The sequence below is a fragment of the Procambarus clarkii genome, chromosome 9 (genome assembly GCF_040958095.1).
Source record: "Procambarus clarkii isolate CNS0578487 chromosome 9, FALCON_Pclarkii_2.0, whole genome shotgun sequence".
Classification (NCBI taxonomy): Eukaryota; Metazoa; Arthropoda; class Malacostraca; order Decapoda; family Cambaridae; genus Procambarus; species Procambarus clarkii.
The window spans coordinates 28,502,598-28,524,572 of record NC_091158.1 but is presented as its reverse complement, the minus strand read 5'-3'; the positions used below and the strand labels follow the sequence as shown (position 1 = coordinate 28,524,572).

Genomic DNA, 21,975 nt, shown 5'->3' with positions numbered 1-21,975 from the left:
TTGATCACGGGAACAATCGGGGGGGGGGGGGTTTGGCCTTGATCACGGGGACAATCGGGGGGGGGGGGGGGTTGGCCTTGATCACGGGAACAATCGGGGGGGGGGGGTTTGGCCTTGATCACGGGGACAATCGGGGGGGGGGTTTGGCCTTGATCACGGGGACAATCGGGGGGGGGGGGGGTTGGCCTTGATCACGGGAACAATCGGGGGGGGGGGTTTGGCCTTGATCACGGGAACAATCGGGGGAGGGGGTTTGGCCTTGATCACGGGAACAATCGGGGGGGGGGGTTTGGCCTTGATCACGGGAACAATCGGGGGGGGGGGGGGTTTGGCCTTGATCACGGGAACAATCGGGGGGGGGGTTGGCCTTGATCACGGGGACAATCGGGGGAGGGGGTTTGGCCTTGATCACGGGAACAATCGGGGGGGGGGGGGTTTGGCCTTGATCACGGGAACAATCGGGGGGGGGGGGGTTGGCCTTGATCACGGGAACAATCGGGGGGGCGGGGGGTTGGCCTTGATCACGGGGACAATCGAGGGAGGGGGTTTGGCCTTGATCACGGGAACAATCGGGGGGGGGGGGTTTGGCCTTGATCACGGGGACAATCGGGGGAGGGGGTTTGGCCTTGATCACGGGAACAATCGGGGGGGGGGGGTTGGCCTTGATCACGGGGACAATCGGGGGAGGGGGTTTGGCCTTGATCACGGGAACAATCGGGGGGGGGGTTTGGCCTTGATCACGGGAACAATCGGGGGGGGGGGGGGTTGGCCTTGATCACGGGAACAATCGGGGGGGCGGGGGGTTGGCCTTGATCACGGGGACAATCGAGGGAGGGGGTTTGGCCTTGATCACGGGAACAATCGGGGGGGGGGTTGGCCTTGATCACGGGGACAATCGGGGGAGGGGGGTTGGCCTTGATCACGGGGACAATCGAGAGAGGGGGTTTGGTCTTGTTCACGGGAACAATCGGGGGAGGGGGGGGGGTTGGTCTTGTTCACGGGAACAATCGGGGGAGGGGGGGGTTTGGCCTTGATCACGGGGACAATCGGGGGAGGGGGGGGTTTGGCCTTGATCACGGGGAACAATCGGGGGAGGGGGGGGGGGGTTGATCGTGAAAGCAAAAATAGTTGTACACAATGATCGAAACATCGCTGACGTTGGATACAATAGATATCGGATAGAGACTTCTCAGAATTCGATGGGAAGAACCCACAATATTGCTACAAATTAGTTTCGTGGTGAACTGACCTGTGTGGAGCAGGGACCCTTGCCCAGAGCCGTGACTGCCGCGAGGCGCACGGCGGCGGTGTGGAGGCTCTCCCCGGCACCAAGCTCCCGCAGCTCCTCCTCCGCCTCGCTGCCATACCCACCAACGTTACCCAGGCCGTGAATGGTCAGCAACATCTGGAAGTAAGGTTACGTTTGATCACTAACTCAGAGCCTCAACACGCTCATTATAGTTTTGCTCATCACTTTGTATATTTTCATTTACATTATTATTTTTCTAGTCCTTTTAATATATATGATGATTTATAATTAATTTAACCTATTGATTTTAAGATAAATGTCCTGAGTAATTTGTTATTTGTTTTATCACTGATGGAGTATAATCCCTGAAATTTGTTTATAATGTCATATTTGCATTAGAGATGAAGTTCCTGTAGAAAATGTGAATATTAGGGACTGGTAATGTACTGTTGTGTTGCGTGTGAGGTCGTGTGGCGGCTCATATGCCAGGTGGGAGCAGGTTGACGGGGAACTGGGTAGAGTAAGCAGGTCCGGGGGCCTAAGGCAGGCGATTGGGAATCTCCAGGTCAAACCACTCCATTGCCACAAAATTATTTTCGTTAATATAGAACTCCGTTGTGATATCATTGCGATCTGTCTGGGGCATTAGAGTATGAACACCATTACCATAGTGTTCACACTGCCAACCTGACTGTGGTCATGTTGGCTAGAGAACCAAAGTTGGGCCCCGGTTTGCGGCCTCCAGAACTTCCAAAAGAAATCGGTAGAGTTCTGGGTTGGTCAACTTTTGTACCACCGTGGCAGAGTGGTTAAGGCAGGCGAGTGGGAATCACCAGGTCCCGAGTTCAAGTCACTCCATTGCCTCAAAATGACATTTTAGTCCACACCACACAGTGCACCAACAATGGTGGGGGCCTACAGTCCCACACCACACAGTACACCAACAATGGTGGGGGCCTACAGTCCCACACCACACATTGCACCAACAATGGTGGGGTCACCTACAGTCCCACACTACACAGTACACCAACAATGGTGGGGCCACCTACAGTCCCACACCACACAGTGCACCAACAATGGTGGGGGCCTACAGTCCCACACCACACAGTGCACCAACAATGGTGGGGGCCAACAGTCCCACACCACACAGTGCACCAACAATGGTAGGGGCCAACAGTCCCACACCACACAGTACACCAACAATGGTGGGGGCCTACAGTCCCACACCACACAGTACACCAACAATGGTGGGGGCCTACAGTCCCACACTACACAGTGCACCAACAATGGTGGGGGCCAACAGTCCCACACCACACAGTACACCAACAATGGTGGGGGCCTACAGTCCCACACCACACAGTACACCAACAATGGTGGGGGCCAACAGTCCCACACCACACAGTACACCAACAATGGTGGGGTCACCTACAGTCCCACACTACACAGTGCACCAACAATGGTGGGGTCACCTACAGTCCCACACCACACAGTACACCAACAATGGTGGGGTCACCTACAGTCCCACACCACACAGTACACCAACAATGGTGGGGTCACCTACAGTCCCACACCACACAGTACACCAACAATGGTGGGGGCCTACAGTCCCACACCACACAGTACACCAACAATGGTGGGGTCACCTACAGTCCCACACCACACAGTACACCAACAATGGTGGGGTCACCTACAGTCCCACACCACACAGTACACCAACAATGGTGGGGGCCAACAGTCCCACACCACACAGTACACCAACAATGGTGGGGGCCTACAGTCCCACACCACTCAGTACACCAACAATGGTGGGGGCCAACAGTCCCACACCACACAGTACACCAACAATGGTGGGGTCACCTACAGTCCCACACCACACAGTACACCAACAATGGTGGGGTCACCTACAGTCCCACACCACACAGTACACCAACAATAGTGGGGGCCTACAGTCCCACACCACACAGTACACCAACAATGGTGGGGTCACCTACAGTCCCACACCACACAGTACACCAACAATGGTGGGGGCCTACAGTCCCACTCCACACAGTACACCAACAATGGTGGGGTCACCTACAGTCCCACACCACACAGTGCACCAACAATGGTGGGGTCACCTACAGTCCCACACCACACAGTACACCAACAATGGTGGGGTCACCTACAGTCCCACACCACACAGTGCACCAACAATGGTGGGGGCCTACAGTCCCACACTACACAGTGCACCAACAATGGTGGGGGCCAACAGTCCCACACCACACAGTACACCAACAATGGTGGGGGCCTACAGTCCCACACCACACAGTACACCAACAATGGTGGGGGCCTACAGTCCCACACCACACAGTGCACCAACAATGGTGGGGTCCTACAGTCCCACACTACACAGTACACCAACAATGGTGGGGTCACCTACAGTCCCACACTACACAGTACACCAACAATGGTGGGGGCCTACAGTCCCACACCACACAGTGCACCAACAATGGTGGGGGCCTACAGTCCCACACCACACAGTACACCAACAATGGTGGGGGCCTACAGTCCCACACTACACAGTACACCAACAATGGAGGGGGCCTACAGTCCCACACTACACAGTGCACCAACAATGGTGGGGGCCTACAGTCCCACACTACACAGTGCACCAACAATGGTGGGGGCCTACAGTCCCACACCACACAGTGCACCAACAATGGTGGGGGCCTACAGTCCCACACCACACAGTACACCAACAATGGTGGGGTCACCTACAGTCCCACACTACACAGTACACCAACAATGGTGGGGGCCTACAGTCCCACACCACACAGTGCACCAACAATGGTGGGGTCACCTACAGTCCCACACCACACAGTACACCAACAATGGTGGGGGCCTACAGTCCCACACCACACAGTACACCAACAATGGTGGGGTCACCTACAGTCCCACACCACACAGTACACCAACAATGGTGGGGGCCTACAGTCCCACACCACACAGTGCACCAACAATGGTGGGGTCACCTACAGTCCCACACCACACAGTACACCAACAATGGTGGGGCCACCTACAGTCCCACACTACACAGTGCACCAACAATGGTGGGGGCCTACAGTCCCACACCACACAGTGCACCAACAATGGTGGGGTCACCTACAGTCCCACACCACACAGTACACCAACAATGGTGGGGGCCAACAGTCCCACACCACACAGTGCACCAACAATGGTGGGGGCCTACAGTCCCACACCACACAGTACACCAACAATGGTGGGGGCCTACAGTCCCACACCACACAGTACACCAACAATGGTGGGGCCCTACAGTCCCACACCACACAGTGCACCAACAATGGTGGGGTCACCAACAGTCCCACACCACACAGTACACCAACAATGGTGGGGGCCAACAGTCCCACACCACACAGAACACCAACAATGGTGGGGTCACCTACAGTCCCACACCACACAGTGCACCAACAATGGTGGGGCCCTACAGTCCCACACCACACAGTACACCAACAATGGTGGGGGGCAACAGTCCCACACCACACAGAACACCAACAATGGTGGGGTCACCTACAGTCCCACACCACACAGTGCACCAACAATGGTGGGGCCCTACAGTCCCACACCACACAGTACACCAACAATGGTGGGGGCCTACAGTCCCACACTACACAGTACACCAACAATGGTGGGGGCCTACAGTCCCACACTACACAGTACACCAACAATGGTGGGGGCCTACAGTCCCACACTACACAGTACACCAATAATGGTGGGGGCCTACAGTCCCACACCACACAGTACACCAACAATGGTGGGGTCCTACAGTCCCACACCACACAGTGCACCAACAATGGTGGGGTCACCTACAGTCCCACACCACACAGTACACCAACAATGGTGGGGTCCTACAGTCCCACACTACACAGTACACCAACAATGGTGGGTCACCTACAGTCCCACACCACACAGTGCACCAACAATGGTGGGGTCACCTACAGTCCCACACCACACAGTACACCAACAATGGTGGGGGCCTACAGTCCCACACTACACAGTACACCAACAATGGTGGGGGCCTACAGTCCCACACTACACAGTGCACCAACAATGGTGGGGGCCTACAGTCCCACACCACACAGTGCACCAACAATGGTGGGGGCCTACAGTCCCACACCACACAGTACACCAACAATGGTGGGGGCCTACAGTCCCACACCACACAGTACACCAACAATGGTGGGGGCCTACAGTCCCACACCACACAGTGCACCAACAATGGTGGGGGCCTACCGTCCCACACCACACAGTACACCAACAATGGTGGGGGCCAACAGTCCCACACCACACAGTGCACCAACAATGGTGGGGGCCTACAGTCCCACACCACACAGTGCACCAACAATGGTGGGGGCCTACAGTCCCACACTACACAGTGCACCAACAATGGTGGGGTCACCTACAGTCCCACACCACACAGTACACCAACAATGGTGGGGGCCTACAGTCCCACACCACACAGTACACCAACAATGGTGGGGGCCTACAGTCCCACACTACACAGTACACCAACAATGGTGGGGTCACCTACAGTCCCACACCACACAGTGCACCAACAATGGTGGGGGCCAACAGTCCCACACCACACAGTGCACCAACAATGGTGGGGGCCTACAGTCCACACCACACAGTACACCAACAATGGTGGGGGCCAACAGTCCCACACCACACAGTACACCAACAATGGTGGGGTCACCTACAGTCCCACACCACACAGTGCACCAACAATGGTGGGGGCCTACAGTCCCACACCACACAGTACACCAACAATGGTGGGGGCCAACAGTCCCACACCACACAGTACACCAACAATGGTGGGGTCACCTACAGTCCCACACCACACAGTACACCAACAATGGTGGGGTCACCTACAGTCCCACACCACACAGTACACCAACAATGGTGGGGGCCTACAGTCCCACACCACACAGTACACCAACAATGGTGGGGGCCTACAGTCCCACACCACACAGTACACCAACAATGGTTGGGGCCTACAGTCCCACACCACACAGTACACCAACAATGGTGGGGTCACCTACAGTCCCACACCACACAGTACACCAACAATGGTGGGGGCCTACAGTCCCACACCACACAGTACACCAACAATGGTGGGGGCTTACAGTCCCACACCACACAGTACACCAACAATGGTGGGGGCCTACAGTCCCACACTACACAGTGCACCAACAATGGTGGGGTCACCAACAGTCCCACACCACACAGTGCACCAACAATGGTGGGGGCCAACAGTCCCACACCACACAGTACACCAACAATGGTGGGGTCACCAACAGTCCCACACCACACAGTACACCAACAAGGGTGGGGGCCTACAGTCCCACACCACACAGTGCACCAACAATGGTGGGGTCACCAACAGTCCCACACCACACAGTGCACCAACAATGGTGGGGTCACCTACAGTCCCACACCACACAGTACACCAACAATGGTGGGGGCCAACAGTCCCACACCACACAGTACACCAACAATGGTGGGGTCACCTACAGTCCCACACCACACAGTGCACCAACAATGGTGGGGGCCTACAGTCCCACACTACACAGTACACCAACAATGGTGGGGCCACCTACAGTCCCACACCACACAGTACACCAACAATGGTGGGGGCCTACAGTCCCACACCACACAGTGCACCAACAATGGTGGGGGGCTACAGTCCCACACTACACAGTGCACCAACAATGGTGGGGGCCTACAGTCCCACACCACACAGTGCACCAACAATAGTGGGGGGCTACAGTCCCACACCACACAGTACACCAACAATGGTGGGGGGCTACAGTCCCACACCACACAGTGCACCAACAATGGTGGGGGGCTACAGTCCCACACCACACAGTACACCAACAATGGTGGGGGCCTACAGTCCCACACCACACAGAACACCAACAATGGTGGGGGCCTACAGTCCCACACTACACAGTGCACCAACAATGGTGGGGGCCGACAGTCCCACACCACACAGTACACCAACAATGGTGGGGGGCTACAGTCCCACACCACACAGTGCACCAACAATGGTGGGGGCCTACAGTCCCACACCACACAGTGCACCAACAATGGTGGGGTCACCTACAGTCCCACACCACACAGTACACCAACAATGGTGGGGTCACCTACAGTCCCACACCACACAGTGCACCAACAATGGTGGGGTCACCTACAGTCCCCCACCACACAGTGCACCAACAATGGTGGGGTCACCTACAGTCCCACACCACACAGTGCACCAACAATGGTGGGGTCACCTACAGTCCCCCACCACACAGTGCACCAACAATGGTGGGGTCACCTACAGTCCCACACCACACAGTGCACCAACAATGGTGGGGGCCTACAGTCCTACACCACACAGTGCACCAACAATGGTGGGGGCCTACAGTCCCACACTACACAGTACACCAACAATGGTGGGGTCACCAACAGTCCCACACCACACAGTGCACCAACAATAGTGGGGTCACCTACAGTCCCCCACCACACAGTGCACCAACAATGGTGGGGTCACCTACAGTCCCCCACCACACAGTGCACCAACAATGGTGGGGTCACCTACAGTCCCACACCACACAGTACACCAACAATGGTGGGGGCCTACAGTCCCCCACCACACAGTGCACCAACAATGGTGGGGTCACCTACAGTCCCACACCACACAGTACACCAACAATGGTGGGGGCCTACAGTCCCCCACCACACAGTGCACCAACAATGGTGGGGTCACCAACAGTCCCACACCACACAGTGCACCAACAATGGTGGGGTCACCTACAGTCCCCCACCACACAGTGCACCAACAATGGTGGGGTCACCTACAGTCCCACACCACACAGTACACCAACAATGGTGGGGGCCTACAGTCCCCCACCACACAGTGCACCAACAATGGTGGGGTCACCAACAGTCCCACACCACACAGTGCACCAACAATGGTGGGGTCACCAACAGTCCCACACCACACAGTACACCAACAACGGTGGGGGCCTACAGTCCTACACCACACAGTACACCAACATGGGAGAATGTTTTACTTCAGAAGAATTATAAAATATTACTCATCTCTCAGAAGTGAATTGAATGAGATTTTTTTTTATTAATAATCTTTTTAATTAAGATCTTTAACTGGTATTAGTTTTGACGCAAAAGTGAAAACCCCTACCTGAGCAGGGAGGCCAGGTGAGGATCCCTACCTGAGCAGGGAGGCCAGGTGAGGATCCCTACCTGAGCAGGGAGGCCAGGTGAGGATCCCTACCTGAGCAGGGAGGCCAGGTGAGGATCCCTATCTGAGCAGGGAGGCCAGGTGAGGATCCCTACCTGAGCAGGGAGGCCAGGTGAGGATCCCTACCTGAGCAGGGAGGCCAGGTGAGGATCCCTACCTGAGCAGGGAGGCCAGGTGAGGATCCCTATCTGAGCAGGGAGGCCAGGTGAGGATCCCTACCTGAGCAGGGAGGCCAGGTGAGGATCCCTACCTGAGCAGGGAGGCCAGGTGAGGATCCCTATCTGAGCAGGGAGGCCAGGTGAGGATCCCTACCTGAGCAGGGAGGCCAGGTGAGGATCCCTACCTGAGCAGGGAGGCCAGGTGAGGATCCCTACCTGAGCAGGGAGGCCAGGTGAGGATCCCTACCTGAGCAGGGAGGCCAGGTGAGGATCCCTACCTGAGCAGGGAGGCCAGGTGAGGATCCCTACCTGAGCAGGGAGGCAAGGTGAGGATCCCTACCTGAGCAGGGAGGCCAGGTGAGGATCCCTATCTGAGCAGGGAGGCCAGGTGAGGATCCCTACCTGAGCATGGAGGCCAGGTGAGGATCCCTATCTGAGCAGGGAGGCCAGGTGAGGATCCCTACCTGAGCAGGGAGGCCAGGTGAGGATCCCTACCTGAGCAGGGAGGCCAGGTGAGGATCCCTATCTGAGCAGGGAGGCCAGGTGAGGATCCCTACCTGAGCAGGGAGGCCAGGTGAGGATCCCTACCTGAGCAGGGAGGCCAGGTGAGGATCCCTACCTGAGCAGGGAGGCCAGGTGAGGATCCCTATCTGAGCAGGGAGGCCAGTCGAGGATCCCTACCTGAGCAGGGAGGCCAGGTGAGGATCCCTACCTGAGCAGGGAGGCCAGGTGAGGATCCCTACCTGAGCAGGGAGGCCAGGTGAGGATCCCTACCTGAGCAGGGAGGCCAGGTGAGGATCCCTACCTGAGCAGGGAGGCCAGGTGAGGATCCCTACCTGAGCAGGGAGGCCAGGTGAGGATCCCTATCTGAGCAGGGAGGCCAGGTGAGGATCCCTACCTGAGCAGGGAGGCCAGGTGAGGATCCCTACCTGAGCAGGGAGGCCAGGTGAGGATCCCTATCTGAGCAGGGAGGCCAGGTGAGGATCCCTACCTGAGCAGGGAGGCAAGGTGAGGATCCCTACCTGAGCAGGGAGGCCAGGTGAGGATCCCTACCTGAGCAGGGAGGCCAGGTGAGGATCCCTACCTGAGCAGGGAGGCCAGGTGAGGATCCCTACCTGAGCAGGGAGGCCAGGTGAGGATCCCTACCTGAGCAGGGAGGCCAGGTGAGGATCCCTACCTGAGCAGGGAGGCCAGGTGAGGATCCCTATCTGAGCAGGGAGGCCAGGTGAGGATCCCTACCTGAGCATGGAGGCCAGGTGAGGATCCCTATCTGAGCAGGGAGGCCAGGTGAGGATCCCTACCTGAGCAGGGAGGCCAGGTGAGGATCCCTACCTGAGCAGGGAGGCCAGGTGAGGATCCCTATCTGAGCAGGGAGGCCAGGTGAGGATCCCTACCTGAGCAGGGAGGCCAGGTGAGGATCCCTACCTGAGCAGGGAGGCCAGGTGAGGATCCCTACCTGAGCAGGGAGGCCAGGTGAGGATCCCTATCTGAGCAGGGAGGCCAGGTGAGGATCCCTACCTGAGCAGGGAGGCCAGGTGAGGATCCCTACCTGAGCAGGGAGGCCAGGTGAGGATCCCTACCTGAGCAGGGAGGCCAGGTGAGGATCCCTACCTGAGCAGGGAGGCCAGGTGAGGATCCCTACCTGAGCAGGGAGGCCAGGTGAGGATCCCTACCTGAGCAGGGAGGCCAGGTGAGGGTCCCTACCTGAGCAGGGAGGCCAGGTGAGGATCCCTACCTGAGCAGGGAGGCCAGGTGGGGATCCCTACCTGAGCAGGGAGGCCAGGTGAGGATCCCTACCTGAGCAGGGAGGCCAGGTGAGGATCCCTACCAGAGCAGGGAGGCCAGGTGAGGATCCCTACCTGAGCAGGGAGGCCAGGTGAGGATCCCTACCTGAGCAGGGAGGCCAGGTGAGGATCCCTACCAGAGCAGGGAGGCCAGGTGAGGATCCCTACCAGAGCAGGGAGGCCAGGTGAGGATCCCTACCTGAGCAGGGAGGCCAGGTGAGGATCCCTACCTGAGCAGGGAGGCCAGGTGAGGATCCCTACCTGAGCAGGGAGGCCAGGTGAGGATCCCTACCTGTGCAGAGAGGCCAGGTGAGGATCCCTACCAGAGCAGGGAGGCCAGGTGAGGATCCCTACCAGAGCAGGGAGGCCAGGTGACGATCCCTACCTGAGCTGCAGGGAGGCCAGGTGAGGATCCCTACCTGAGCAGGGAGGCCAGGTGAGGATCCCTACCAGAGCAGGGAGGCCAGGTGAGGATCCCTACCTGAGCAGGGAGGCCAGGTGAGGATCCCTACCTGAGCAGGGAGGCCAGGTGAGGATCCCTACCTGAGCAGGGAGGCCAGGTGAGGATCCCTACCTGAGCAGGGAGGCCAGGTGAGGATCCCTACCTGAGCAGGGAGGCCAGGTGAGGGTCCCTACCTGAGCAGGGAGGCCAGGTGAGGATCCCTACCTGAGCAGGGAGGCCAGGTGGGGATCCCTACCTGAGCAGGGAGGCCAGGTGAGGATCCCTACCTGAGCAGGGAGGCCAGGTGAGGATCCCTACCTGAGCAGGGAGGCCAGGTGAGGATCCCTACCTGTGCAGAGAGGCCAGGTGAGGATCCCTACCAGAGCAGGGAGGCCAGGTGAGGATCCCTACCTGAGCACGGAGGCCAGGTGAGGATCCCTACCTGAGCAGGGAGGCCAGGTGAGGATCCCTACCTGAGCAGGGAGGCCAGGTGAGGATCCCTACCTGAGCAGGGAGGCCAGGTGAGGATCCCTACCAGAGCAGGGAGGCCAGGTGACGATCCCTACCAGAGCAGGGAGGCCAGGTGAGGATCCCTACCTGAGCAGGGAGGCCAGGTGAGGATCCCTACCTGAGCAGGGAGGCCAGGTGAGGATCCCTACCTGTGCAGAGAGGCCAGGTGAGGATCCCTACCAGAGCAGGGAGGCCAGGTGAGGATCCCTACCAGAGCAGGGAGGCCAGGTGAGGATCCCTACCTGAGCAGGGAGGCCAGGTGAGGATCCCTACCTGAGCAGGGAGGCCAGGTGAGGATCCCTACCTGAGCAGGGAGGCCAGGTGAGGATCCCTACCTGAGCAGGGAGGCCAGGTGAGGACCCCTACCTGAGCAGGGAGGCCAGGTAGAGATTGCATTTCTGTTTTGCCGACAAAGTTGAGCCAGTGACGGGGAATATACTAAGGACTATGCATACCCTAAGACCTGCTGGCCATTGTACCCCATAACAGTTGCAGAGTGTGTACCAGAGTGACACCGGGTGAAGCAGTACACCAGCTGGAGGGTCGCCACCTGACACCTCGAGCGGCCCATGTGACACAAACTGTTAGGAGTGCACATGTGGTGGTGGTGAGGGAGAGGGTGTAGAGGAGTGTGATGAGCCTCACCTGGTGAGTGTCGCTGGCAGCGTGGTGGGTCCTGAGCCTCATTACCAGCCTCCTAGTGATGGCGTCCAGCGCCTCCCTCATCGCTCTCTCCTCCTCTGCAACACAACACACAACATTATCCCCTGCTCTCCTCCTCTGCAACACAACACACAACATTATCCCCTGCTCTCCTCCTCTGCAACACAACATTATCCCCTGCTCTCCTCCTCTGCAACACAACATTATCCCCTGCTCTCCTCCTCTGCAACACAACATTATCCCCTGCTCTCCTCCTCTGCAACACAACATTATCCCCTGCTCTCCTCCTCTGCAACACCACACACAATATTGTCACCAGTATTCCCGGCCACGCTGTAATGTGTAAATATTCACAAATACATATTCACATGCATATGAGGCTCTGATCCGGGCCGCCAGTTGTTCTAGCCAGGCTGAACAACTGGCCTGGCTTGCGTAAGGTAAAGTTCTGTTTGAGTTAAAGGCAGCTGTAGAAATCCACAGTATTTTACCATTGTTAAAGATATGAATATGTCAGTTGCAGGGCGTGTTCATTTAGAAAACTGTGATGTAATATATAATGATTGAAGTAATTTCTATTGTTTAGGGAATTTCCCCATATGTATATTTTCCTGTGTTACTGAATAAGCCCAGATGAACATTGCAAGCATCACTTAGTCTATTTAATATATATAAGCCCTTTTTGTTGAGTTAAACCACACTTTAAAGTAACTTCATTCCTCCTATTCATAACTAGGTATCCAGAATCGTTATCTTGAGATGATTTCGGGGCTTTTAGTGTCCCCGCGGCCCGGTCCTCGACCAGGCCTCCACCCCCAGGAAGCAGCCCGTGACAGCTGACTAACACCCAGGTACCTATTTTACTGCTAGGTAACAGGGGCATAGGGTGAAAGAAACTCTGCCAATTGTATCTCGCCGGCGCCTGGGATCGAACCCAGGACCACAGGATCACAAGTCCCGCGTGCAGTCCGCTCGGCCGACCGGCTCCCCGGCCGTGGATATATATCTAATTGACTGTTTCCTGCTTCACAGTCAGGTGATTTGATCAGTAAGGATTTGAATCAGGTGGTGGTGGCAGTCTCTCAGAGCTGCTTGTAGCTGAGAAGTATATTCCGCGCCAGGGACGTCGTCAAAGTTCTGGTGTCAGCAAGCATTCCCCTTACAATAGCCAGCAGAGACTTTTTTTTTTTTTTTTACATGCAAGCATGCAAGGTAATGACAATAAATACAATAAAATGTCACAGAAAACAAAAACAAATACAGAAGCCACCGGCCAGAAGGACCGACAGCACAGGACAACAATTAGCCAAAATGGAGGAACACATGAGAAACTCACCATACATCAAGACAAATTATAAAACAATAACAATAACAAACAAGCAAATAATATAAGCAAATAAACAAAACTTAGGAACAATTTAAAACAAAACAAACAAACATCGGCCGGACGGACCGACAACAAAACACATCATAATGTATAAAATGAAACATAACACAAGACAATGCACACACAAACAAATCATAAATATAAACAAAAGGAAAATTAAAAAGAAAACACAATACAACACGGTAATACATGAAGAGAATACACACCGCAAAACACCGGCCCCTTCACAAACAAAGGGAGAGGCACGGGCACAGAAGACAGTAAGGCAAACAAAACGCCAGAAGAGCACACAACACTACAAATAGGGGGAAAAAAATAAAAAAAAAGGGAATCAGCGGACATACTTGCCCGGAACAAGACTCGTGGGAATCGCACATTGAACGCCGCCCAACGTAACCACCCCCATGGGTCTCGTTCACCCACCGGGGACGCCATGTCACCCGGAACCCTAGCAACAAACACCCGCAAGCAGGGGACGAGAACACAGGGCCAGGCGCAGCAGCCGAAGACGATGGAGAAGACGGCAGCGCGTCACAATGATCACCAGGAAGGCCTTCAGGAGCAGCAGAGATAGCGACAGGAGCACGTAGACCATCCGATGGCACTGCAAGACCCAGAGGAGAGTCAGCAACAACCGGAGGAACGTCCGGCGATGTATGGGGAGCCGCATCTGCTAACTGAACGCTCACCTCTTCATCCCCGGAGACCTCCTCCAGAGGGAGCGGTGGGAAATCCTCTTCCCGGAACAAGTTGACCGGAGCAACCGGATCCACAGTGCATCCGGCAGCCTGATGCCCCAACATGCCACACCGGAAACAAGTACGGGGTTGCCGGGCATAATACACCCACACGTAGTACCCTAAAAGTCGGACAGAGGATGGAATGTCCGACCTCAGGCGCATCCCGAGGGTATGAATGTTCGTCTTCACTCCCGCATATTTTCCAGAAGATAGCTTGTGCATCCTCACACTGACGACGAAGCCAAATCTCTGGAAGAAACGCCGGAGAAGGGACTCAGAGAATTCCATGGGGGCCCCATGGACGCTCACATACGTCACGGCACCACTCCGATCAGAAATGGCCACAGAACCAGTGCCATCCAACAACTTCAAGGTACGGCTCTCGTACCGCCGGAGAAATCCACGGTACGCCTCCTCACCCACAAACTTGATGATCACCCGGCGAGCAGTCACCAGCTCAACCCCGTAGACCTCCTCGACCGGGACATGTAGCACGTCACACATGACCTGCTCAACGAGAGGATACCCTGCACGGCAGGTAAACTCCAACCCCACAGAGTTTACTCTCTCGACAGCGGGAAGATGGCCGCTCATCGCAAAAGCGCCACGTCAACACCAGTCAGGGACAGCAGGGAGGGTAGAGACACCCACACCCCCTGCTGGCAAAAACTGCAACCCACCAGCAGAGACTTTGAACCACCGTACACTTAGCACTTTCCCAAACTGGCCAAACATCCTGGTCAATATTCTATTCGTCACTTTGAATAAGGCTCCACGTACGTCAATATCACACTCAAGTTCACCACTCGGACGGTGCCTACACCATCAGGCATAGGGAAAAAACATCCCTCACACTGGTAGAGGAACTCCTGGGACACAGCTAGCCGTAGAAATTTGACCACCACATGGCGGTCTTGAACGAGCTAAACGCCGACCAAATGAGCCAACTGGACACTGAGCACCGCCACGAGCACAACACCAACCGCCGTATGGTCCACCGGTGTAGAAAACTCTAGTCCAGTCGAATTAGTCTGCTTAAGGGGAGGCAATGACGACCCCAATCGTGGCGAACCTGTATCCTGCACCAGCAGGGTACCACAAGGGGCGCAGACCAGTCACTCAACCACCGACTCTGAGTCCTGGTTCAACCTTGATGCTGAGCTTACGTCTCGATACCTCCTCCGCCTGGGAGCCGCGGGGTCACGTCCTGTTTTCGCGTTTTGGCTTTGCTACTACCGTTTGGCATCCCTCTTCAATGGTCCGATTGTACGACGCCTGGCACACATATCGCCTTGAGTCACGGGATTGTTGACAGATTTTCTTTTTTTTTGGCGTGTTCTGGCTGGTTCTCCCGGCGGGGTGACGGTGTTCGGGGGCCGGCTTGGCCGAGAGGTGCCGGGGATTGGTGGATCTTGGTGGGCTCCTGGTGTGCCCTCAGCTGTGGTGGGCGGCCGGCTTCTGCTCTGCCGGAGGACACTGGATGGCTTTTTGCGTTTTAGTTGGGGCCGAGTTTTGGTTTTCTACCTGGTGTTCTCTGTGTGGGGCAGGGCTGGTGCTTGTCACCCTGCAGGACTCCTGGGACTCCCTAATCATCTGCCCGTCTGTGCGTTTATTTGCCGTATAGCATATTAGTTTCTAGTGATTGACGTCACTCGTTTCGCGTTTTGGCTTGGCGTTTCACCTTTCCTGGTTTCGCGATTCACCCTTAACGGGTACGCTGGGGCGCATCCGATCCCACGATCGTCGTCGCCCCTAAATTAACAACAATAACAACCGACTCCACACTTTGCTCGTCAGCTGAGGACCAATATGTGGGCACGTCCGTACCCTCTGGAAGCCAACCGGTGAAATCTCTATCCATGCAAATTAAAAAAAAATGACAGAAGCAAGTCCAGCCTCCACCTCAGCTCACCTGGCCACTTCACCCAACATGCAAACAGCAGACTTCCCTACTCTGCCTGGTGGCGCGCCTGACAACACACCCATCCGGTCCCGCATATCCATCTATCAGGCAGGGGTCTGATAGCCGAGTGGACAGCGCTCTGTACTCATAATTCCAGGGTCCGGGTTCAATTTCCGGTGATGGGAGAAACAAAATGGGTAGAGTTTCTTTCACCCTGATGCCCCTGTTACCTAGCAGTAAATAGGTACCTGGGAGTTAGACAGCTGTTACGGGCTGCTTCCTGGGTGTGTGTTTGTGTGGAAAAAATAAAAACATAAAAATAAAAAAATAGTAATTAGTAACTGTTGATTGATTAACAGTTGAGAGGTGGGCCGAAAGAGCAGAGCTCAACCCCCGCAAGCACAACTCGGTGAATGTCATCACTCAACAGCACCAAACCGGTCAGTAGCCTCCACCAACAATACTTTCATACTTGTCCTCCTCCACCTCGCCGACAAAATGGCAAGCAATGACATCAGCCTGTATGTCCAAATCATCAACAGGCTACTCACAGAAAACGGACAACCAACGATAGCAGTACTGCCGCTCCCGCAAGAATGCACCGAACATTTACTTGATCCTGTGGTGGAAACTGAACCAGGGCTCGATCTTGCAACACCGACCCCAACAACCTTGGTGCCAACCCCAGCCACCACTCCTGCTGTGCCAGAACAACTCACCGTTCCTACAGCTAGTCCAGCAACTGATCTTACAACAGTGCCCCGCTCACAGCAACACCGCCCATCCTTTAACACCAACGCCTGAACAACTAGCCAACGAACCACCGTGCAGGACAACACAACAGGACACGAGCACAGAACACCCCCGCCCAAGCCTCACCAACTGCACCGGCTACAAGAACAACACGAGCCTCCCACCACAACGAACTGTCCTCCCAAAGTCAGTCCAGACACTGGCAACCCAATTCCAAAACGAAAGAGCCCCAATCTATGACAAAAACCAAATATCACGAACACTGCGATTGCTCCATTGCTCCAGTATAAAACCACATATTGACCTCGGACGCCACAACCCTGACGACTTCACCCCCAGAGACAAGAAGAAGGCACACCTCCACGCCTGGCATGAATGGAAGAGCTTGACATGTAAAAGCGGCAAGAATACCACACAACTAGAAGTGGGAATTTAGACCATGCAGCTCACCTCCAAGCCGCCTAAGGATCGTGCACCCTTCCACCGCCCAAAAACAGACACTCACAACCGACAACACAAAACCACCACAACTCACAATCCACAGTAGACAGGCCACTAAACTTTTCATCCTATTCTTACTCATCCTGATCGTGTTTCCAGAGTTTCACAATTCTTCATCCCTCTTCGTCCCCCAGCCTCTCCAACCCCTTTGGCAATCAAAACTAAAAAAAAAATCCCTTCTGGCTTAGTGCTTCTTGATATGGGATTCAGACTTCTTGCCTTTCGACTTCACTGTCAGACTTTGCAGAGAAAAGGAGGTTCTCCTGTCGTTCAGACAGACTGCTTTAGCAATTTCCTAATCACAAGGAGTGTACAGTAAACATTACACTGTTCATCTGTTAACTTATACAAAGCACAATGTATGCTTCTGTTATTCCGTAAATAGTGGACAATTCACCTTTGTTTACCCATACCCATACACAGTAAATGGTCGCCTCTGATAATTAACCAAAATCCACTATTCAACAATAGCATCAGATCCTCTACATGTATGTTGACACCCTTACTCTACATGAAGGCTAACCATTTTAAGGTATAACTATATAACTTATAACAAATGTACAAACTCTTCCATGAATTGATGTGAGAATATGACCTCGTCTGAGCATAGGTGAGTCCTGCGGAAAGTATCCAGCATTCAAACATATAATAAATCATCTATAGTGTTCAGATATAATCTCCCCATAGCAACAGCTACCTAGTCTCGCCAGCTGGGACGTCATTAAACATCTCTACACTAATTATTAATGTATCCCCCTAACTTATGCTCTTTGTATTATGAATTATTTATGTAATATTATAATACTACAGTATTTCTAAAATACATCTTAATTAACTCAGGCATTTAGGTAAATACAGAATATGCAGTCATATTCAATGAGACATATATATATATGTATATATATATATATATATATATATATATATATATATATATATATATATATATATATATATATATATATATATGTATATATATATATATATATATATATATATATATATATATATATATATATATATATATATATATGTATATATATATATATATATATATATATATATATATATATTATTAAATATGACCGAAAAAGTAAGATTAATAATTCTAACACGAATTTTCTCAATCTTTCGTACATTACGCTTCACTGTTGGAGGTAAATAAAAAATCACTTCTCCAAAATTCATTTTTATTTCTAGTCTGACGCGACACGGGCGCGTTTCGTAAAACTTATTACATTTTCAAAGACTTCACAAATACACAACTGATTAGAACGTATCTCTGATTTTATATCTACATTTGAGTGAGGTGGGAAGGGTGATGTGGCATTAACACAAGACAGAACAGGAGGGGATATTAATAGGGTATTAAAAGTATCAACACAAGACAGAACAGAAACAATGGGTATTGAATAGAAGTGTTTGTAGAAAGCCTATTGGTCCATATTTCTTGATGCTTCTATATTGGAGCGGAGTCTTGAGGTGGGTAGAATATAGTTGTGCAATAATTGGCTGTTGATTGCTGGTGTTGACTTCTTGATGTGTAGTGCCTCGCAAACGTCAAGCCGCCTGCTATCGCTGTATCTATCGATGATTTCTGTGTTGTTTACTAGGATTTCTCTGGCGATGGTTTGGTTATGGGAAGAGATTATATGTTCCTTAATGGAGCCCTGTTGCTTATGCATCGTTAAACGCCTAGAAAGAGATGTTGTTGTCTTGCCTATATACTGGGTTTTTTGGAGCTTACAGTCCCCAAGTGGGCATTTGAAGGCATAGACGACATTAGTCTCTTTTAAAGCGTTCTGTTTTGTGTCTGGAGAGTTTCTCATGAGTAGGCTGGCCGTTTTTCTGGTTTTATAGTAAATCGTCAGTTGTATCCTCTGATTTTTGTCTGTAGGGATAACGTTTCTATTAACAATATCTTTCAGGACCCTTTCCTCCGTTTTATGAGCTGTGGAAAAGAAGTTCCTGTAAAATAGTCTAATAGGGGGTATAGGTGTTGTGTTAGTTGTCTCTTCAGAGGTTGCATGGCTTTTCACTTTCCTTCTTATGATGTCTTCGATGAAACCATTGGAGAAGCCGTTATTGACAAAGACCTGCCTTACCCTACAGAGTTCTTCGTCGACTTGCTTCCATTCTGAGCTGTGGCTGAGAGCACGGTCGACGTATGCGTTAACAACACTCCTCTTGTACCTGTCAGGGCAGTCGCTGTTGGCATTTAGGCACATTCCTATGTTTGTTTCCTTAGTGTAGACTGCAGTGTGGAAACCTCCGCCCTTTTCCATGACTGTTACATCTAGAAAAGGCAGCTTCCCATCCTTTTCCGTCTCGTAAGTGAAACGCAGCACGGAACTCTGCTCAAATGCCTCCTTCAGCTTCTGCAGATGTCTGATATCAGGTACCTGTGTAAAAATGTCGTCAACATACCTGCAGTATATAACCGGTTTCAAGTTCATGTCGACTAAGACTTTTTGCTCGATGGTACCCATGTAGAAGTTTGCAAACAGGACACCTAGGGGAGAACCCATGGCGACCCCATCTACTTGCTTATACATGTGCCCATCCGGGCTCAAGAAGGGTGCCTCTTTAGTACAAGCTTGGAGTAGTTTCCTCAGAATACTTTCTGGCATGTCAAGAGGAGTACAGGCTGGATCACGATACACTCTGTCGGCTATCATTCCGATTGTCTCGTCCACAGGTACGTTGGTAAACAGCGATTCTACGTCCAACGAGGCTCTTATCCCTGTGGCCCGTGTGCCCCGCAGTAAGTCCACAAATTCCTTTGGAGACTTCAGGCTGAAGGCGCAAGGAACATAAGGAGTCAGCAGGCCGTTGAGTCGCTTTGCCAGTCTGTACGTGGGTGTGGGTATCTGGCTAATGATTGGCCGAAGTGGGTTTCCAGGCTTGTGCGTCTTGACATTTCCATACGCATATCCAGGTTTATATTCCCCAATGATCTTTGGCAGGTGGAGTCCGGATTTCTTGGCGTTTACAGTTTCGATCAGTTTGTTGACCTTTGCTTTTAATTCGGCTGTAGTGTCCTTCGTTACCCTTTGGAACTTAGTTTGGTCAGAGAGTATGATGTTCATTTTCGCTAGATATTCGTCTTTTTTAAGAATGACATATATTGGCGACTTGTCACCTCTCCTGACAACTATCTCCTTGTTCTCACGAAGGCTTTTAGCTGCCGCTTTAAGCTCGGGGGACAGTATGGTGCTTCTGTAGTTGCCTCGATTCTTTCCTCCTTCTGCAATAAGTTCTGCTTTTAAGGTATCTTTGGTAGTGACCTTCTTTTGTGTCTCGAGGTCGAATATGTCATCCAACAGAATTTCCAACTCTACTTTCCGGGCCATTTCACTCGGTCTGGACATAACATGACAGTTTATGCCCAGATTTAGGAGAGTGACTTGGTCCTCAGTGAGGTTAATTCCTGCAAGGTTCAGGAAGCCATCTCTTGGTCGTGGAATTGCCATAGGTCCTCCATATAATGTTGTTAGTTTCTTGATAATCCTTGTTTCAGTGCTGAGGTGATGTTGGTCTGTGAGGATGTCGAGGTGTTGTTCAATGCGGGTACGGATACTATGGTCGATGTTGCTATTTCTCCACTCGTTTGTAGCATGAAGTAGTTGCGTTTTGTTGTCTTTGATTTCATTCTCTGCCTTGTATATCTGATCACGAATCAGATCCTGGCGATATTTTATCGTGAAGGCTTGATTCCTTGCTGCTGGGTCGTGCACTTTAATATTAGTATATTTTGGTAGCAGTCTTTCCTGTAGACATATATTATTAAATATGACCGAAAAAGTAAGATTAATAATTCTAACACGAATTTTCTCAATCTTTCGTACATTACGCTTCACTGTTGGAGGTAAATAAAAAATCACTTCTCCAAAATTCATTTTTATTTCTAGTCTGACGCGACACGGGCGTGTTTCGTAAAACTTATTACATTTTCAAAGACTTCACAAATACACAACTGATTAGAACGTATCTCTGATTTTATATCTACATTTGAGTGAGGTGGGAAGGGTGATGTGGCATTAACACAAGACAGAACAGGAGGGGATATTAATAGGGTATTAAAAGTATCAACACAAGACAGAACAGAAACAATGGGTATTGAATAGAAGTGTTTGTAGAAAGCCTATTGGTCCATATTTCTTGATGCTTCTATATTGGAGCGGAGTCTTGAGGTGGGTAGAATATAGTTGTGCAATAATTGGCTGTTGATTGCTGGTGTTGACTTCTTGATGTGTAGTGCCTCGCAAACGTCAAGCCGCCTGCTATCGCTGTATCTATCGATGATTTCTGTGTTGTTTACTAGGATTTCTCTGGCGATGGTTTGGTTATGGGAAGAGATTATATGTTCCTTAATGGAGCCCTGTTGCTTATGCATCGTTAAACACCTAGAAAGAGATGTTGTTGTCTTGCCTATATACTGGGTTTTTTGGAGCTTACAGTCCCCAAGTGGGCATTTGAAGGCATAGACGACATTAGTCTCTTTTAAAGCGTTCTGTTTTGTGTCTGGAGAGTTTCTCATGAGTAGGCTGGCCGTTTTTCTGGTTTTATAGTAAATCGT

General features: G+C 52.4%; 1 protein-coding gene across 1 annotated transcript in view; it reads right to left on the bottom strand.

Moving 5' to 3' along the window:
• LOC123766095 (uncharacterized) overlaps positions 1 to 21,975 on the bottom strand; it is a 902,969-nt gene that overhangs the window by 575,609 nt on the left and 305,385 nt on the right. The window contains exons 10-11 of the mRNA XM_069321294.1: positions 12,095 to 12,189; positions 1,250 to 1,405 (exon numbers count right to left, since the gene is read on the bottom strand). Coding sequence (XP_069177395.1) covers positions 1,250 to 1,405; positions 12,095 to 12,189 — 251 coding nt within the window. The remainder of the gene's footprint in view (positions 1 to 1,249; positions 1,406 to 12,094; positions 12,190 to 21,975) is intronic.